Source organism: Centruroides sculpturatus, unplaced genomic scaffold, assembly GCF_000671375.1.
Source record: "Centruroides sculpturatus isolate CEXI.00-Female unplaced genomic scaffold, Cexi_2.0 scaffold314, whole genome shotgun sequence".
Taxonomy (NCBI): domain Eukaryota; kingdom Metazoa; phylum Arthropoda; class Arachnida; order Scorpiones; family Buthidae; genus Centruroides; species Centruroides sculpturatus.
Window position 1 is genome coordinate 693,745 of NW_019384542.1, and position 20,029 is coordinate 713,773.

The 20,029-nt window shown below is 25.9% G+C and overlaps 1 protein-coding gene across 5 annotated transcripts in view; it reads right to left on the reverse strand.

Annotated features, from left to right (window-relative positions):
- The window catches only part of LOC111623411 (phosphoenolpyruvate carboxykinase, cytosolic [GTP]-like), a 35,933-nt gene that overhangs the window by 7,611 nt on the left and 8,293 nt on the right, over window positions 1–20,029 (reverse strand). For 3 of the 5 annotated variants that reach the window (XM_023365983.1, XM_023365981.1, XM_023365980.1), the window contains exons 3-8: window positions 10,960–11,223; window positions 10,698–10,882; window positions 5,933–6,133; window positions 3,236–3,423; window positions 2,064–2,277; window positions 480–684 (exon numbers count right to left, since the gene is read on the reverse strand). In XM_023365983.1, coding sequence (XP_023221751.1) covers window positions 480–684; window positions 2,064–2,277; window positions 3,236–3,423; window positions 5,933–6,133; window positions 10,698–10,882; window positions 10,960–11,223 — 1,257 coding nt within the window. Of the gene's footprint in view, window positions 1–479; window positions 685–2,063; window positions 2,278–3,235; window positions 3,424–5,932; window positions 6,134–10,697; window positions 10,883–10,959; window positions 11,224–13,062; window positions 13,415–18,194; window positions 18,403–20,029 lie in introns of those variants that run through there. The other 2 variants (XM_023365978.1, XM_023365979.1) reach the window with 2 other exon arrangements.

The window sequence follows — 20,029 nt, forward strand, 5'->3', positions numbered from 1 at the left end:
AGAGGCTTCTCATCCACTTGAATATGTCAAATGTTAAAATCTTGCCTCTGGTGATGGCATAATCAATTAAAAAATACATATATTTGAGGACACTTTTAAAATATTGTCAATTTCAGAATTTTAATAAATTTTCTAAGTTTATTATTTAGTCCTTTAAGTTTTCATTTTGTGAGAAAAATTTGATAGGAATTCTTGTTAGCATTTCATCAAAATTCAGTTAAATGACTATTTCTAAACATTATAAAATTTACAGAGACAATATATATTGTATATATTTTAAATATTTTTATTCTAACTTAAAACCCTCAAATATTGATCAATTCATGCTGAATATCTTGACAAAGAAATAAATGATTCTGAAAAGATTTATTGTAAATTGATGAAACTGATGATTATTTGGTAATATTTTATTCCATACATTTCTAAATTTTTTAAAGTTATTAAATAAAATTAAATACATTTAAAATATAAATAAATACCTTGAATTTGGATGTGCTGCTGGTTTCCCACTCTCTGGTGTCCAATTTTCTACTCCAAGCCATGATTTAATTTTCACTCCAGAAGGTATTTCATTTTCCATTCCTTCCCAATAAAAGCCACCATCACTAGTTTCAGCAACATTTGTAAACATTGTATTTTTTTGAATAGTGAGCATAGCATTAGGATTTGTCTTCATGGATGTACCTAATGAAAGATGTCACACTTATTTAGGTAAAACAGAATATTGTATTAGTTTTATATTTATGATTTTCTTAGTCATAAATATATATCATTAGAAATAACTAAATTTGTAATAATATATACATATATATATATAAATGTATTAATATGTATTATTAGAAATAACTAAATTGTTATTTCAAAAATGTGCACAGATATTATAGTAGTTATTGGAACTTACTTAATCCATAATCTTTAAGTTAACTTATTATCTTAATTTTCACTATCCTCTACTCTAATCAAGTATCATTTCACTTATGAAATTATGATATTATGCTATAAATTTATAGAAGTACTAGCTAGATCTGCTTCATCAATAGAGGCAAGACATTTTCATACCACATTACAGTTGTTGCACATCTCAAAAAATTGCTTATGATCATTAGTACTTTGAAATTTTGTGTTAATGTGAAATTGTTAATTATTGTGTTAAGAAAGAAGCACATACATTATATTGCTATATCATGTTTTTCATTCTAATAAAAAGTATTTCCTTATAACTGATTTCTTCTGTAATTTTATTTTATGCATTCAAAAACATTATTCCAAAATAAGTCCTTGACTTTTATCTGACTGGAAAAGAGGTCCATGAAACAAAAAAGGTTAAAAACTCCTGGTATTTAGTTTAGAGTGGCAGATAAGACATTTAACTAAAATTCAAATTTTCTAGAGTCAAGCAGCACTTTCTAATCCAAGATTCACAAACATATTTTGAAATCAAATTATAAATATTGTTGATTATGGGAAAGTCACAATCAAATTCATAAGTCAAGAGCTTATCAGTCAAAAGATAATTAGGAAAACTCTGATTCAAACTCATTATCTCTCTTGCAAAGAGATAATGAGTTTGAAGCAAAGTGTATAGGGTAATATAATTTAGAGTAAATAGTAAATCTGTTACACTAAATTACATTATCCTATACAATACAGAACTTCAACATGTTTCCCATGCTTTTCAACTTTTAGTTTATTTTTAACAGAACCTTTATTTTCTGAAGTTTATTTGAATTCCAGGGTTTAATCAAGGAAATACAGTATATCAAAATTCTAACAAGAGTTTAGATAAATAAAAATGAAGCAACAAATAATTCCATAATATCAATATTGAAAGTGATAATTTTGGAAGCCTTTTGAAATAAAAATAAAATTCTATTAGTCTCAAAAATATAAGGAACTGAACACTGTTTATTTTTAAAAAATTATAAAAAATTAAATAATAAATAATCAATTAATAAAATAAGAAAATCTTTTAAAAAAATTCGTTTCTTCAGTTTTGTTTTCAAAATCTAATATTTTATCTAAATATTTATAAACAAGCAATATAAAAATATCTAAATTTTTACCTGGTGCAACACCAAAAAACCCATACTCTGGATTAATAGCTCTCAGTTGACCATTCTCATCAAATCTCATCCAGCAAATGTCATCACCAACACATTCCACTTTATAACCAGGTAAAGATGGATTCATCATTGCTAAATTAGTTTTACCACAAGCACTAGGAAAAGCAGCAACAATATACTTTTTTTCTCCTCTAGGATTTGTTATACCTAAAATCTGTAAAATTATGGAAAGATGATAATTAAAATTTGTTTTGATATATAAATTAAATGTAATTAGGAAAAAAAATATAATTAAAATAATAGTTTCAAATTTTTGATTTTTAATTAAACCAAAATAAAAAGTTTTATTTTTAAAATAATTTTAAACACAAAAACAATCATTATTAAATTGTTCTTTCTAATCATTTAAAAAGGACTGCACTCTCATAATATAAGATTAAACTATTACAGAAGAAATAAATCAAAGATATAAAAATATAATGGCTGGATGGCAAGGTAGAAAAGGCATCAGCATGTTATCTGGAGGACCTGGGTTCAAGTTTAGATCAGGAATCTCATTTTTCAGAGATTTGTCCCAGATGTCAAGCCCTGTCCTTAATCATCCAGCTGCCACATTGTGAGTCTAGCCAAACCCATGATAAACATAGAAAAAAGGTCCTCTTAGTGTTCAAAGAAAGAGTGGAGAATAATAATATACTATATAAATACATATAAAATAATACCAGTATATATAAACAAATTTATTTGAAGTCTTTTATAAACTTATAAATATTGTATTTATTTTGGATTGTTGTTGTTTATAAAAATTTAAAAATAAACTTAAATTGCATTTTGTATTGTTATTGAGGTATATGATTCAAATACATCAAATAATATAAATTCTCTAACATTTATATAACTCAAAATAATTAGAAAGATTATGTTACTACTTTAATACTTATTTCACAAAACAGAATTTAATTTGTGTAAATTAACTCCAGATTATTAAAGTTTTATATTTCCAAAACAAACATTTAAACTAACAATTGTTTACATTCAACTTAGTTGATAAAAAAAATTTTCTGAAATATATAGAACTGAGTTTGGCTTTTAAATAACTATTTTAGATTTTAGTCTATATAAAAATGTATTTTAACATTATTTTGAAAAATTATTTTTAAAAATATACAAACCAACATATGTTCTGCCAACCATCCTTCTCTTTTAGCTAGAATTGATCCTATTCTTAATGCAAAACATTTCTTTCCCAAAAGAGAATTTCCTCCATAACCACTGCCAAATGAACATATTTCATTATTATCTGGAATGTGAGCAATGATTGTCTTGGCAGGATTACATGGCCAATTATTAACAGGTGGAACTACATTAAAAATACATTAAATCATTTATTACAATAAATTTTGTTTAATCAATAATATACATATAGTAAAGGATTAAAATCATCAATCAATAAATAATAAATTAGTTGTATCTTGTATTTATTTGCCAGATATCATAAATGTACATTAATTTATATTTTTAGATATTTACACTATAAAATAATGTTATATTTAGAAAAATCTTACTATACATCAGAACAAACCGTTACAGATTTATAATTGTTTAAATATATAGTAGTAATATTTAAATCAGTCAAAGATAATTTGATATATACTGGACTAATTTAACATTTTCTTTTGTTGATAATTTAAACGATCAAACTTAATTAACAGTGTAATTATAACTTTTGATATACTGTATAACATCCATACAATATTAGGCCAGAAATAGAACTAAAATCACTGATTTCACTTCTAATACTTACAGTACTTTAATTTTTATATTTCAAGTATTTGAAATAGACTATTAAATTATGGAAATATTTTCTGAATAATATGCAATTTCTTAATCTATTCAGAAAATAGAGATTGTAGAATCAATGTATAAGAATAATTTCAATGTGTCTGCAAAATGAAATTGTTAATACCTACTATAATTTATTTATAAATTGTAAGTTTGTGAGAAAGCTTATGGATTATTCTATATGACATTTGGATAGATTGACATTTCTATACAATGGTCCAGTATGTTTACGATGGTACATTATATGTTTATTGTAACCATACTTTGAAGATTGATATAACTAAATGCATATTTTATAATTTGTAATAAATTTTCTGTATTTTATATAAAATATTCAATAATTTAACTTGACTTCATTTTGCTTTTTAGTTACAGCTATATTATGATACATGAAATAAGTGAAAGATCGTATCTCATATTTACATTTTCTTCAAATAATTTTTTTGATTATTTCAACACTAAAATTTATGTTAATTAAAGTGTCAATTTCCACTTGAATTTATTTCTAGAAATGACTGAATGATACCAATTGTCAAAATTTAGTTCAATAATATTAATTAAACAAAATGCATTAAATTGTTGTTTTAAAATATATCAGAACATTTTCTCAAAAATAAAAACTATACAAGTACTTCAAAAATCAAGTTTTATTTTATTATTACTTAAACAATAGTAAAGACAATTTTACAGAAACATNTATCCCACTAATTTAGGGTTTAAAAAATGATTCAAATATAGATATAAATATATTAGTAGTAGAAATATTAAATAATATTGTGCTGTATTTTTGTAACCAGATATTAGTAGAAACAATAGTTAGGAAATTTTTTAAAGCAGAAACCACTTCTTAATACTATTAATTTTTCCTAATCATTTCTATTAAATTTTTTTCTAATATATATTAGAAAAAAATTTAATAGAAATGATTAGGAAAAATTAATAGTATTAAGAAGTGGTTTCTGCTTTAAAAAATTTCCTAACTATTGTTTCTACTAATATCTGGTTACAAAAATACAGCACAATATTATTTAATATTTCTACTACTAATATATTTATATCTATATTTGAATCATTTTTTAAACCCTAAATTAGTGGGATACAATTCTATTCATTATACAAATGTTAGTATGAGATTACGCATATAAAATACTAGCTGGGAAATGTTGAGATAATAGTTGAGGTTTAACATAACTCAATCCCCAAAACAACTCAAAATAACTAAACAAAATGGAAATGTTATAAATAACTAAATATAACTATAAATAAAAATCTCTCTTGCTATCTCACAAACAGTAAAAGTAAACACTATTATATCAATAAATGTTTTTTATAATTTTTTTTATTTTTGGATAAGGTATTATTTCAAAACATTCTTTATAATTACCACAGTTTTTTAAGAAATTCATTTATAAAATTAATTCAATAATATAAACAAGCTTAGCTATTCAAATATTAATGAAATCTACATAATAAGTTGATATAACGTAATAAGTTTATACAAACGTTGCATTGAATCAATTAAATTAAATACTACAATTCTGAATCTTTATGCATGTCAGTATTTTTAGTAGAAATTGTCAATATTAATTTTAATAGAGCAACACAATTTCTACAACAGTTTACAACAAGAATGACACTGATTAAATCAATATTAAATTTTTAAAATCTGTAGGTGATTCCTGTTATTTTTATCTCCATTATTATTTAGCTGAACTGTTTAAATGTAACTTCAATGTAAAATATTACAAAAAATATATTATAAATTTTAACTTCTGGCAAACAAAGTTTTTATCTTTTACATTTTAACTGATATGTTACACTTTTGTGTCAATTATTTCTAGCTTTTCTAAACTAAAACAATAATATTTTAGGGTTGAATTATCGATATGTTCACATTATGTAATTTCTGATAGCATAAACTCCCAAAACAAAAAGTTATTTTAATATATTTCATATTAAAATTTTGAACCAATTACATAATTTACATTTACAAATTAAAAAACCTCATTCAATTTAAACATACAAACCTTTCATTGGAAGTGGCTGTCCAATAGAATGCAGGCACTTAATGAAACCATCATCTATATATTCTAATACTTGTTCTCCCATTCGAGTCATTATTCGCATACAAGCAACAACATAAGGTGAATCAGTAAGCTGAATACCAATTTTAGAAAGTGGAGATCCAATTGGTCCCATGCTGAATGGAATAACATACATTGTTCTTCCTAAATTAATTGAAATATTCAAAATTATTTATCAATATTAAATAATAAATGTATCCTAGAATTAAGTATATTGTAAGCTTTATTTTATTCCTTTTTCTTTCTATTCTATTCTTTCTAATTTTGATTTATTAAAAATCATTAAAACTTTTATGTTGAAAATATAAAATAAAAAATTTATTTATCATCAATATGAAAAAACAATACTATTTGTATTGTTATTGTTGGATATTCATTTTAAGTTTTAAGCTACAACTTAAATAATTATACTTATACTGCATATGACCATATTTTGTGAAAAATCTCAAATTTATTTAAATTCAATCACACTATTAAAATCTAATCATTAACCTTAATTATTCATTATTATTATTATTATTGTGTTGAGTTTAGTGGGTAATACTCGGTTTAAACCGGTGGCTGTGTACTATGCCGGACCAGAGTCAAGGCATAGCAACCAAAACAAATTAAATAAGTGTGTCAGTGTCTGTATTCAGGAATTTCCTAACAATGTGGCATGTATTCAATATAGTGGCCTTCTGTAGTGTGATGTATGTATTTCTATTCAATTGTAATGTTCCCAGGCTTTTGTGTAGTGTGTGTGGTATCACACCTGTACAGGAGAGAACAACAGGTACAATAAGCACCCTATCCATCCTCCACAGATGCCTTATTTCCTGGGCGAGTTCTGTGTACTTGCTAATTTTTTCAGTGCATGTGTTTTGTACATTGTGAGTGTTTGGAATGGCTATGTCTATAATGTATGTGATTTTATTGTGTTTGTCAATGAGTGTGATGTCTGGTCTGTTGTGGTAAATTGTTTTATCTGTGATTATGGCTCTGTCGTAATACATTTTGTGCGTGTTATTTTCCAATACTGTCTGTGGAATATACTTGTAGTATGGTTCGTGGATGTCTGCCAATTTGTGTTTCTTTGCAAGCTCTTGGTGTATTATATTTGCTACTTGATTGTGTCTATGTAAGTAATCTGTCTGTGCCAAGAGCTTGCAACCAGAAGTGATGTGTTGTATAGTTTCTGGCATGATGTGACATTTTCTGCATGTGTCATTTGTGAGTGTTGTATCTTTGAGTATGTGTTTTCTGTAGTTTTTAGTATTTATGACCTGATCCTGTATGGCAATCATGAATCCTTCCGTCTCCCCAAAGAGGCATCCCCGATCTAACCAGCTGTTTGACGCAGTTTTGTCAACAAAATCCTGGGCCAGGTCGTAAGGATGCCTGCCATGGAGAGCCTTTTGAGCCCATGATTGCTTAATGTTGTCTATGCTTTTTATATGTTGTGTCATGTCTGTATGTTGTGAGTGTAAGTTTAATGGTGTGTTATTTGAGTCTGCTAGAGTTACTGCTTTATGTAACTGTGATGTTTCTTGTTTCTTGTAGAAAAACTCTCGCAGTGACTGTATTTGTTTGTAGTGAAGGTTAACTATGTCAATCAGGCCACGTCCGCCTTCTTTACGTGGAAGGGTTAATCTTTCTGTGGCGGATTTAGGATGATGTTGTTTATGCTTAGTAAGTGTTGTTCTTGTTTTCCTTTGGAGTTGCTCGAGATCTGTGTGAGTCCAATGTATAACTCCAAAAGAGTATGTGAGTACTGGGATGACATATGTGTTTATTGCTTTAACTGTGTGTTTTGCATTTAACTGTGTTCTAAGTATAGCGTTTAACCTACTTTGGTATTCTTTAATTAATCGTTGCTTTATTTGTGTATGTTCTGTTAGTTTGGCCTGTTGAAATCCTAAGTACTTGTAGAACTCGCCCTCTTCCATGGATTCAATAACGTTTCCATTTCCAAGTGCAAAATCTTCTTTCTTCAGGATTCCTTTTTCTATGTGAAGTTTTTTGCATTTGTCTAGGCCAAACTCCATTTGTATGTCCTTGGTGTATGAGTGTGTGATTTGTAGGAGTTGATGAAGTTGTTTCTCATTATTATTATTATTATTGTTGGCCAATTATCCATTAGTAAATCATTATCATTGAAAAAAAATAAAAATTTCTTATATTCAAATTGAAAATAATCATTTTTATACCACATTCAACTCGAATATAAAAATATATTAATTTGAAATTATATAAATTTAATTTACTTTGTCTTTTTTTATAACACATGTCTACAGAAATTTTAATTAGTTTTCTCTTAATACACACATATTTACATACACACACATACATACATAAGCATATGTACTGTACTGTACTGTACATATATATGCAGTTGTTGCAAAGTTAGTCAAAAATCAATATTGTAATACTAGAGATTGCATGTCAATGTGAATAGAGACTATAGTGAAATGAAATAATAAAATCCAAAAACACTTTTTAATTTAGTAATTTAGTTAAGAGAAAAATATAACCCACACTGGCTACACTGGCAAGAAATGCTGTAGAAATGTTATAAATATACGTAAGCTTTAAATGAATTTCAGTCATTATAAAAGAAAATGTTCTACTGAAAAAAGTTTCTAAACTTGAATAATGTAAGACCTTTAATTCATAATATTGAGAGTCACCAAAGAAAATTATTTATACTTAAAAATACTTTAATTTGATACTTTAATTTGAATTTGTTTCCTTTTCTTTTTTCACAATTGTGTTTCAAAAAATATTTAACACCTTACAGATACTTTCTACAGAAATATGGAGATTGTTATTTTTATACTGGTAATGATATCAATTTATGCTAATATTACCATATTACCAAAGATGGAATTATTTTTTTAATACTATTAGGCACTGACATTAATTTTATAGGGTACTTTGTAGTAAGATTTTGATATTTATTTCAAAAATTTTTAAAATATTCACTCTTCTCTCAAATATTTTAGATTAATTTGGAATGAATTACTCTCAGATTCAATTTGAAAAGTTTCAGCATAAATCATGTAATATCAATTAGGAAGACATGTGAAGGACTTATAGATAAGCTATAATTATCCCAATCAATACCCATTGCTGTTAAAATAAAATTAGCTTCTGAGAATAATTTGATAAAGCAGATTCAGTTTTTGATAACTATAAACTTACATAACTAATCAGATGAATATAGACTAGACTTTTCAACAGTTTTTGAAAAAAATTTTCTAAAGTTTTATTATGCTTTAAGAAATTAAAATGTTATTTTTATTTAAAAATGCAGATTACTTTTTTAATGAAATAAAATATTACTTAATATATAACAATCTTGAGTTATGAATATGTACAAAATTTACTAATTCATTACAGTATCATATCAATAATTAAATAAAGAAAGCTATTGTCAGTTTTTAAACTTTCCCATTTTCAAACTTATAAAAAGGAAATGTGTGTATCAATATTACAGTGTGACATCAATTTAGTGTTCAACATACAAGAATTTGATGGAGATGGATTTTAGGAAAATTACAACAGTGGGTAAATATGTCTTCAATGCACAAAATATTTTTCAAGTTTTCTACAGACCCTTCTGGTGACTTTAAACAAAGAAAAAGTTGCTTCGAGAGTTTACAATTGCAAGTTAAAATTGATAGACAAACTAGACCATCTTCCAATTGACTTTTAAACACAGATAACCTTCAGATTATCTGTACAAAATACAGTAGAGTCTCGAAAACTCGGCACTCGATAGCCCGGCAGTTCAGATAACTTGGCCACACCCTGGCAGGGCAAAAAAAATCCTTAGTTAATTAATTTTCATTATAGACAGCTTTATGCCTCAAAGTATTTTTCTGAGGTCTGTCTTATCAGGTAAATTACTGTACACAGTGTATTCATTAATTTTCATTTTCATGTAGTAAAGGCTCTATGCCTTCATAAAAGACATACTTTTCCTTTGTTTAAGGGTATTGGGCAGTTTATTCTCTGTTGTATTCTCAAGTAAACAATACATACAAGTACAGTACAGTATTTTCTGAGGAAACACTCATACTTATTTTTTTTAACCCCCATTCCCAATAACCCGGCATTTTCACAAACTCGGCCACCCTTCGGTCCACATTAGGGCGAGTTTTCGAGACTCTACTGTATTTTGTACAGATAATCTGAAAGTTATCTGTGTTTAAAAGTCAATTGGAAGATGGTCTAGTTTGTCTATCAATTATGTATTATGATAGATTATTTGTATATATAAAAGAACAAATAAATACTTTTTTAATTTTATCTTGTATCACTGGTGGATAGTAAATAGGTACAATGAACCACTTAAATATTATCTAAAGAACTTAGATATGGTAAATGAATTTGGCTGGATTGGAGTATAAATTTTCACCATGAGAACTAATAAACTTGTACATATTTACAAGATTTTGATTTATGAGAAATTTTCTGGAACAAGGTAAGCTCATAAATTGGGGTTTTGCTGTATTATTTATATGTATATTTAAAACTAAAATCAAAATGGAAAATAAAAAAAGGAATAAAATTATTTGGAAATTTTTTTATTTTCTAAAATTTAAATTATTATTTCTATTAATAATTTAAAGTTAATTATATAAAACTATAAACTAAGTAAATTTACTAAATAAAAGTGTAAATCAACTAAGGCAAGGTTATAATAAGAATTTAATGTTTTTACCTTTCATACACTGTGGAAATCTTTCATTGAAAGCTTTCTCCAAATCACTTAGTGATAACCAATTTCCAAGCATCCCTTTAACTCCTTCTTTAGGAATTGGAATGGTATCTCTTTTATTAGGGGTAGATATGAATGTCAAACTTTCTACTCTAGCAACATCAGCAGGATCTGTTCGTGCTAACCAACTAAAAATTTAAAAATTTTCAGTATAAATCAATAACACTTTAAATAATTTTAAATTAGAATTAAATGTATTTCATACCAGTTTTCATATTTTGTTAATGGTACAATTATACCTTGCTTCTGCATCATATTGAGCAGTGCAGTATTTTCTGCATCACTTCCATCACATATATGAATATTATCTGGTTGACAGAGATTTGCTTTATCTTCTATATATGATCTTACATTTGGGTGCAACCTTTTCAAGTCACCATGAACAACACCAAAAGCTCTTATTCCATGCCAAATTGCATTGTGTGCAGATAAGGCTTGATGTACACTTTTGGGAATAGCTTTCCTATATCTATACCAAAAAAATTAATTTTCAATTATTTGGAATAATTTCAATAAAATAACATTTTTTACATAAAAATCACTTTAAAATTAAAATTTATATTTTACTAAAAACATCAAAACAATTTTAAAATATTTTATAGATTAATTTCTTGTTATACAATAATAATGTATTTATTTACAATAACACCAATTCAAACTTAAACTTTTATTGTAAATAACATAATTTATATATTTCTCTATCAATTAAATTGCAAGTTAAAATAAATATTTAATTATTCCTTCAAAGTACTATAAATAATTTTCATGAACATCAGTAAATTAATTGACAGGTAATGGGGTTTTAATGATTCCTTATAATTCCTTATTTTGACATTGAGAAATGGGTTCATAAATTTTTCAAAAATTTTCAGTCTAATATAAAAAAATGTAATTATTCAAGATAAATAATTTGATTTTCTATATTACTCTAAGATATTTTATATTATATGAGTCCTTACACTCCATACTATCACAACTTCCTTTCCATACTTCTTATGGAGTTCCATCTATCTCTACTTTAAATTGAGTACTTTTACATTATAACTTTTTTGACTATTTAAGTACAAAATCAAATGTTACTTAATTGTTTTCAATTTGAGATTTGACTTCAAATCTGTCAAATAACATTTTTTTATTTTACTATTAAATTTTTTTCTTCAATTTTCAACTTTTGATATGAAACTTGCAGGGTGCAAAACAGTACTTTGAAACTATGAATTAAATTATAATATTAGGTTGTTCGGAAAGTACGTTCGTTTTCTTTTTACCACTAGATGGCTGAGTCATATTTTTCCCGCCATTTTCATTCTAAACCGTATTATCATTATATATTTTGACAGCTAGCATTTTAAGGTTTATTTGTAAAAAATTTTGTTTGATTTTGTGCAATTGTTTATTTTTTGTGTCCCATCAAATACGGAAGATTGGAAGCAGCATTTTCGGAATATTTTGCTCTTTTATTACCGAATAGGTAAGAATGCTGTTCAAGAGAGAAAAAAATTATGTGACGTGTATGGAGAAGATGTGTTGAGAGAAAGACAGTGCCAAAACTGGTTTACAAAATTTCATTCTGGCAATTTCAATATTGAAGATGCACCACGTTCTGGATGGCCAGTTGAAGCCAATGAAAACAAAATAAAGGTACTGATTGAAGCAAACTGCCGAATAACAACACGTGAAATCACTAAGAGATTAAATTTGTCAAATTGAACCGTTTATGATTACTTGAAACAAATTGGTTTCATTTCAAAGCTTGATATATGGGTTCCATATGTTCTTAAAGAGAGGTGCTCTCTTTGGTGGGATTTTAAGGAATTTTTTTTTGGAGCTTTTACCAGACAATTTAACAATTGATTCGAAAGTGTACTGCCATCGAGTAAACAAATTGAGTAATATCATCAAACAGAAAAGACAGCCAGATTTGATCAACAAAACAGGTGTAGTGTTTTACCATGATAATATCAAATTTCACACAAGTTTGGTAACTTGTCAGAAACTGTTATAACTTAGATGGGACATGCTATCACACACCAACCATATTTGCCAGATTGAGCACACTCAGATTATTACTTGTTCCAGTCTATGCAAATTTTTTTAACTGTAAGACATTTACTTGAAATGACAATGTCAAAAATCACTTGGATCAGTTTTTGTAAGCAATGATCAAAACTTTTATAAATGTGAAATCATGTTACTACCAGAAACGATAACAACAGGTATTTGACGAAAATGGTTGATATATAATTCAATAAAATATTTATTTATTATTAAAATATTGTGTTTTTTCCATGGAAAAAACTGAACTTACTTTCCAAACAATCCAATAGATAATGATGATTTACACACTATAAATCCACTACTGGATGAAGGTTCCTGTAATCTCTTCCATTTTTCTCTATCCAATGCTTTGGTTTTCCAATTTATGCCATTTTTCATTATTTTGTCACTCCATAGTACTTGGAGTCATCTTGAGCATTTGATCTCTTGTAAGTGTACTGCCATCGAATAAACAAATTGAGTAATATCATCAAACAGAAACGGCCAGATTTGATCAACAAAACAGGTGTAGTGTTTTACCACTACACTTTGCAGGTTGAGTGCTAATAGAACACATTGGTTGAATATTTTTCTTTTCAGGAACAGTGGCAATTACTTTTGAAAATTATGCTATTTTTGCCAAATATATAGTAACAGATATAGTATTAAAATGTGTGTATTTATATATATATTATTTATTTTAATACTATGTCCATTTTTCATATACTTTATAAACATATATATATTTATGATTATAGCAGAAATATTCGGAAATAAATTCAATAATTTTTATATAAGTTTACTGTGATGTGATAAAATGTCATTCAGTTCTTTTCAGTGCTCCCAACTTGGTACATATACTTCTAAAATTTCCCATAAATTAAAATAATTAGAGAAGACTGTCAGACAATTTTCAACAATTCAAAAATTTAATTTTTTAAATAAGTTATAGGAAGAAAAACGTGCTCTGTAATTAAATACTACAATAATAATGATAAATGTTCATATTACTATAGAGCTTATCCATACAGATTATCATTAGAACTACATTCTAAATAATTCATTTCAGACACTAAGTTTAGTAAAATTTGACTTGCTTAGGGATAAACTCCTTTAAAATTGGAAAAATTGCTGATTTAAATAGAAGCCACCTAAATTTGCTTTGAACAGGAGACAATTTCAGAAATCAAGAGGCTGTATGGAGGGAACTAAACAGCATTCCAAAAAGATCCCTTCATAAGAGTATATGTAAATTACTAAAGCATACAAAACTTGTATAGCTCTCAGAGGAGTGTATTTTGAAGATTGATACTAAGTTAAATCATTTCTTTCAAAAACTCAAAAAAAAAGTTGTTTAGAAATTCAATCCCAGAAATTAGTAGACATGTGTTATAAGATATAATATTCATATTCTGACATGACTAAAGATTCTAGCTCATTAATGTCAAAGTTAAAAATTTCTCTTATTTTCATTTATATTCATATTCTCATTCTCACTTGTCAGCATCATTGCAATTTAAATAGATTGTTAAAATAATAATGAGACATTTATTTTTCAAACAGTAAAAAAAAATAAAAACAAAAAACAAAAATAATAAAGAGAGAGAGAACTAAGTACTAAGAGAGAATGAACCATTTAATATAAAAGCAATTGCCTAAACTTGTCTCAATATAAACAAAATTACCTTTGCAACTCGTCTGACTTTCATTTTCAATCAATGACAAATATGGATAAAATTACAACTATTACAAGGTTTACAACATAAAAAATACTTCTTTATTTTTAATTTCATTATACAGATTATAGGATATCCATATAATTTATTATAGAACTGTTTTTTTATGATTAAATTTTATGATGGATGAACTTTCTGTATCAGTACTAAACAAAAATTCAAGTTGGATAACTGCTGTAGATAAGATTATATGATTGTAAACAAAAATTGTCACTTTTTATTTTTCTTATAAACTATAATCTTGATTGTGAGGAGGTATAAATATCTTCCAGACATACTGCCTTTTCTTCCTTGAGTTTCATTGAAATGACAGAAAATTTATATAAATTACGATATTTCATATTTTTTTACAGTAGTATGTTTTATAATAATAAAATTTTATTTTTTATATTTTGATGATGCTTAAAAAATACACTACTGCAAAATAAATCAACCAAAAGTGATAAATCAAACATTTTTATTTGTAATAGAATAACTTCATATATATAATGCTATCCATCTACCAAAGCCGAATATTATTGGGCTAGAAACAGCTATAATAGCCCGATAATATTCGGCTTTAGTAGATGGATAGCTTTAAATCATATCAGGTATAGTAAAGTTGTTTGATTACATATATAATGCTTCTACCATTTTTAAAAATATAGTAGAAACATTAAATATATAAAGTTTGATTAAATACAGAAATTTAAAAATAATATTGTTTATCATGATCAAACTAATGAATCCACCAAAAATATTTTCTAAAAGAACAGCATTATCTCAACTTTTTAATAATATATATTTTAATGTTCCTGGATTTAATATATTTGCATCTCAATTTAAAAGAAAGTTATTTGAAATTCATTTTAGTAGACTTATTTGTGTCATTCTTTAGGTCACTCTGTAATCAAAATAGATTATTAATACATATAATATCCATCAATCTGAAGTTAAAATGCAGAAAAAATACTTCTTAACTAATTACAGAGTATTATATTAGATTCTTTCTTAAAATATAGTAATTGTTCAATCAAGAGATATATGATGATATTATATTATACACAATTTGATTTTTACACTTATTAGTTATGAAATTATTACATTTTACTTTATTATTTTGAAATGCAATTTTGTCATTAATAAAAAATATTCTTTTACATATCAAACTATACTTATCATTATTATCAAGATACATTATTGTAGATTAAATAAATCTTTTGAAAGACCAATTGTGTAGGAATTATAAACTTCACATTTACTTACTCATAATAAACATAGAATTTACTGAAATGATTGTTCAAAAGTATACAAAGCTTTCTTGATTAAATTTGAAATATTGGAAAAATTGAGTTAAAACCTTATAACAACATTATGACTTCTTTAGAGTTGTCAAAATAATGAGTTGCCAAAATAAGCACCATTACAAATGTATAAACATATATACATACACATAAAAAAATTATTTCATGTAGAAAAGTTATTTTCACCCTAATAAAATTACAATTTTAATTATTAAGTAGGTAATTAATAAAAGCGATACAAATAAATCTGTACAGTATTTTAAATCACTTTCAATTTCTAATTATATACTTCTATAAATTTTCAATACATTCTCAGAGAATAAAAAGTAAAAGATGAATTTGAGAAAGTATCTAAAGTAGGTCAAGACTATATTCTACAGAGATCACTGATCTAACAAGTTTAACCCTCTGATCAGACTATTAAAACCAGATATGTATTCCTTTTTACCTTAAAGACTATAGAAATTTTTTACTTAAACTTTTTCTTAACTACCTTGACCCATTTTAAAGTGACTTAAATCATCCTTCATCATCAATTACTAATTAAAAAAACTGGGATTTAAAATTAATTTAATGAATAAATTTAAAAAACTTGCTCCTTAAATTAATTTTAAATTCACAAAAAAACAAGAAAAATTCATGTTTAGTAAATTTTTAAAATTAAATTGAAATAATCGATTATTCATTGTTATTTTTTTAAACAGCCTACTGTATGATTGATATGACTATGCGCTTTATAACTTTAAAACAAATGTATTATTCTAGGAATTAATATTACATAAAATTAACACAATTAATGCCTTTAAAATTAATCCAATNCAAAAATTTATTTTTACATTAAAAAACTATAGAAAAATAATTTCTACTACAAGAATATATTCTTGATATGCTCCTTTAAGTTATCAATGTATGGAATAGCTTAACTGAAATTTTGAAACTTTTCTAAAGGACTGTAGGATTCAAAATGTGTTGGCAATACTTTTTTCACTTTATAACAACAAATCAAATTAAAATTGTCCACACTTCTTAGAATATAAATTCTTTTCAAAAAATTTTGTAAAATTCTATGATAGAAAAATTTCCAAATCTTTGTCAAAGTATAGTTTGTCAACTCGAGTCTAATATTTCATTATCAGAAGATAACTAGAAACTATGGAGTGTATAGTACATAAAGATAAATAAAATTTCATAACAATAATCTTGCTGTTATGATTTATGTAAGATGGACTTGATAAAAACATTTAATGTTATGAAACATATGATATATTCTTTTTTATGATACATATTTATTTGCAACATTAACTCCACATGGCAACAAACTTCCATACTGTCTCAATAATTTCTTATATTTCATTAATTTTTATAATTAAATTGAAATAATCGATTATTCATTGTTATTTTTTTAAACAGCCTACTGTATGATTGATATGACTATGCGCTTTATAACTTTAAAACAAATGTATTATTCTAGGAATTAATATTACATAAAATTAACACAATTAATGCCTTTAAAATTAATCCAATTTCAAAAGAAACTTAAATGTTTTCGGATGTATGACGTCATTAAACTGCGATAACGTCATCCGAATGATAAAAATTATCATATAAGCAAAAAGAATTTTTCTAAGAAACAAAGTCGAAGAAGACAAAGTCTAAACCCTGGGGTCAAATAAAATAGGTCAAAGCTTAAATTATTTCAAAACATGGAATTTGAGATCAGCGCATCGTCTCTTAATAACCATGATAATTTTGTCTATTACTTTTGCGGATCGTATTACAAAATTTTTTTAAATATATAATTTATAAACACCATAGCCGATCATAAACAACGTGTTTACTCAACGTTAATTTCCATTACCGGGTGACCTCGATTAAAAGATAAATCAAAACTAAACACGTGTCTGACTACATATGCGGACTCTAATCGAGATATTGCGACCGAATATAGAATGAAACGCTTATAAAAATGTATTAGAATGCTAATTTCATATCAGTTTTATTTCATCAATCAAAGTAGAAAGTGAAAAACTGATGGTTCCGATCCAGAACCCATGCGTGGAATGCCTGCAAAGGACACGACGACATTCCTGTTTGCGCGAACAAAGGCACGTACACGCTTGGCCATGATGTACGTCCTGATTGGTTAACAACTTGACACACCTTCGCAAACTTCTTTTTTTCGAATGTATAAAAGTAAAAGATGCCAAATATATTTTTTAAAACTGAAAGATCAATTTAAATAAATAAAATAAATTTATTTAATAATTAATTTACGAATTTCTCTTAACTAATAATACATTTCGTATATTAATATTTATAGAAAAAAAAAAACATTTATGCGAAAATTTATGTGAATTTTATTTTTAAAAATAGGGCAAACATACCTTAAAACAAATGTAAGGAGCGACATCTTTTCCGTAATGCTACCTGCCGATCATAAGTAAGAAAGCACGAACCTACGCCAGAAGAAACTGCTTTAAGTATTCATTAGTTGTCACATCCGATTGGTTCTTTGATGTTGGCCATTGGTAGTGACGTCATTAGACGTCTATACATGACGTTTTTGATAATATCTGAATAAAGGACATTGGAAACTGTTATCACTCTTATTAAAAGAAATTATCTGCGGTCATAATTATTTCAATTTAAATAATGTCAAATTTTCATTACGGGCATTTTTAAATGCTGGCTTAAAAAATTGTGTATTTTTAGACATATTTAATTATTTCTTTAATCTATTATTATAACCAGATTAAATTGGAAAAAGAAAATACATATTTAATGCATTCATCTCTATTTTTAGTATTATTAAATTATTTATTAGTGAAAAATATACTGTAAAATAGTTAATTAAATTATAAAATTAAATATATTACATTAATCTTAACTACAAAAATTTATTTTTACATTAAAAAACTATAGAAAAATAATTTCTACTACAAGAATATATTCTTGATATGCTCCTTTAAGTTATCAATGTATGGAATAGCTTAACTGAAATTTTGAAACTTTTCTAAAGGACTGTAGGATTCAAAATGTGTTGGCAATACTTTTTTCACTTTATAACAACAAATCAAATTAAAATTGTCCACACTTCTTAGAATATAAATTCTTTTCAAAAAATTTTGTAAAATTCTATGATAGAAAAATTTCCAAATCTTTGTCAAAGTATAGTTTGTCAACTCGAGTCTAATATTTCATTATCAGAAGATAACTAGAAACTATGGAGTGTATAGTACATAAAGATAAATAAAATTTCATAACAATAATCTTGCTGTTATGATTTATGTAAGATGGACTTGATAAAAACATTTAATGTTATGAAACATATGATATATTCTTTTTTATGATACATATTTATTTGCAACATTAACTCCACATGGCAACAAACTTCCATACTGTCTCAATAATTTCTTATATTTCATTAATTTTTATAATTAAATTATTATTTTATTTAATAATGCATCATCTAAATTCCAAACAGAAACAAGATAGATAAAGAACTTTAATATATATTTGAAGCTATGAAATAAATATAAAAAAATTATTATCTACATTAAAAAGAAATTAAAATCAAAAAGAGTAGTTTATAACTTGAAACAATTGTAAATGAAAAAAATAAATTAGTGAAACCTAAAACTTTGAATATAGTATTTCATTTCAGTTAATTTAATATATATAGTTTGTTTAGAAATAATTATCTAATTAAAATTAAACTTAATTCTAATTATTTTTTAAAAAGAAAACTCAAGAAATTATTTATTTATAATTGTTTATATTCTTTTATTTATTTCTTAAAATGTTATGTAAATAAAATATGGATGGCCAAGGCAATTAAGATGTTAGCCTACTGCTGAGCAGTGGTGCATGCAGGGGATGAGATAAGGGGCCCTGGTACCACAAAATAAAAGAAAAAGAAACACTAGTAAATTTTCCAAAAACATTTTCCCAGTTAAAATTCATTTTTTTTTTATATTGTTGTGTTCTATTTCTATATTACTTATGAATTAGCTGTCACACAGGTGGGAATTTTTATCCATTTAATTTAGCTCCCCAAGATTAAATCTTGAGTGTACCACTGGCTCCAAGGACCTGAAATCAGATGCGGGAAAGCTTCTAAAAGAGCCATCCATCCTAAATATGTTGGGTACTATCCCTCACCATTCAGTTGCCCCTATTTTCTCAACATGTTTCTTTCCCACACAGGGGCTGGTTTCTC